The sequence below is a fragment of the Penaeus monodon genome, chromosome 31, assembly GCF_015228065.2.
Source record: "Penaeus monodon isolate SGIC_2016 chromosome 31, NSTDA_Pmon_1, whole genome shotgun sequence".
In the NCBI taxonomy this organism is placed as follows: Eukaryota; Metazoa; Arthropoda; class Malacostraca; order Decapoda; family Penaeidae; genus Penaeus; species Penaeus monodon.
The window spans coordinates 12,840,056-12,840,976 of record NC_051416.1 but is presented as its reverse complement, the minus strand read 5'-3'; the positions used below and the strand labels follow the sequence as shown (position 1 = coordinate 12,840,976).

General features: G+C 34.7%; 1 protein-coding gene across 1 annotated transcript in view; it reads left to right on the top strand.

The window, feature by feature from the left end:
• LOC119592893 (protein unc-13 homolog 4B-like) overlaps nt 1-921 on the top strand; it is a 32,966-nt gene that overhangs the window by 14,021 nt on the left and 18,024 nt on the right. The window contains exon 9 of the mRNA XM_037941788.1: nt 217-438. Coding sequence (XP_037797716.1) covers nt 217-438 — 222 coding nt within the window. The remainder of the gene's footprint in view (nt 1-216; nt 439-921) is intronic.

Below are 921 nucleotides of genomic sequence, written 5' to 3'. Positions count from 1 at the left end.
TTCTGAACATTGAAGTTGTAAATATGGTATTATGTATCTATAAACCATTTATTTAGAATGAATGTAGTAATTAGCATTTAAATAATGTTTATTGCCAAATATTCCTGCTGCAAGTTTCACGGCAGGAAATACAGTAAAGGTGTGCTAAATACTATGTTTGATATATTATAAAGTGTCACATGATTCTGTTAATTCATAGATAATATATTTCCACAGTTACACCACCTTGGACCTCATTGGTATGACGCTCTCCTACACAAACTCATGTACCAGCACCTTGGATTCCTTGATAGCCTGGATGGCTTTGGCAGGACAAGTATTCGACACAGCAGACAGAGGAAAGGTATCCGCTGTAGCAATAGAAGCTCCAAGAGTAACAGCAGAATGAGCTCAAGCAGCAGTGAAAGTAGTGGATCGGGAAGCAGTATAGAGAATGAGGTAAAATAAAAATATGTGAGTAAATGAACTTTTGAAAATGGAATGAAAATCTTTGAGTGTGAAATTCTGTGAGTGAAAGACCTTGTTTGGGTTTGCATATACTTTTGATATTCCTGATACTCTGCAAATAAAATTGAATTAAGGTAATTAGATGAGAAATATTGTCACAGGTATGATACCAGAGGAATTCAGGAATTCCTAAAACATCTTAGCCACATATTAAAACAGAAGTGACTTCAGCTGAATTGGTTTACAGGAAGCAATGACTTACTAACCCCAAACTTCAGCATGAAAAGAAGATAGACTCGCAACTTGATTCTGTACTTGATGATAGAAAACTGGAAGACAAATCAGTTACAGACTTGGGAATATATTTTTTGCTGTTTTTAGAATTGGAGATAGAAAATGTCTGGACAAACTTCAAAATAGAATTGATACATGATTTTGTCAAGCAAATGAAAAGTACAATTAGAAGCTCTTGGC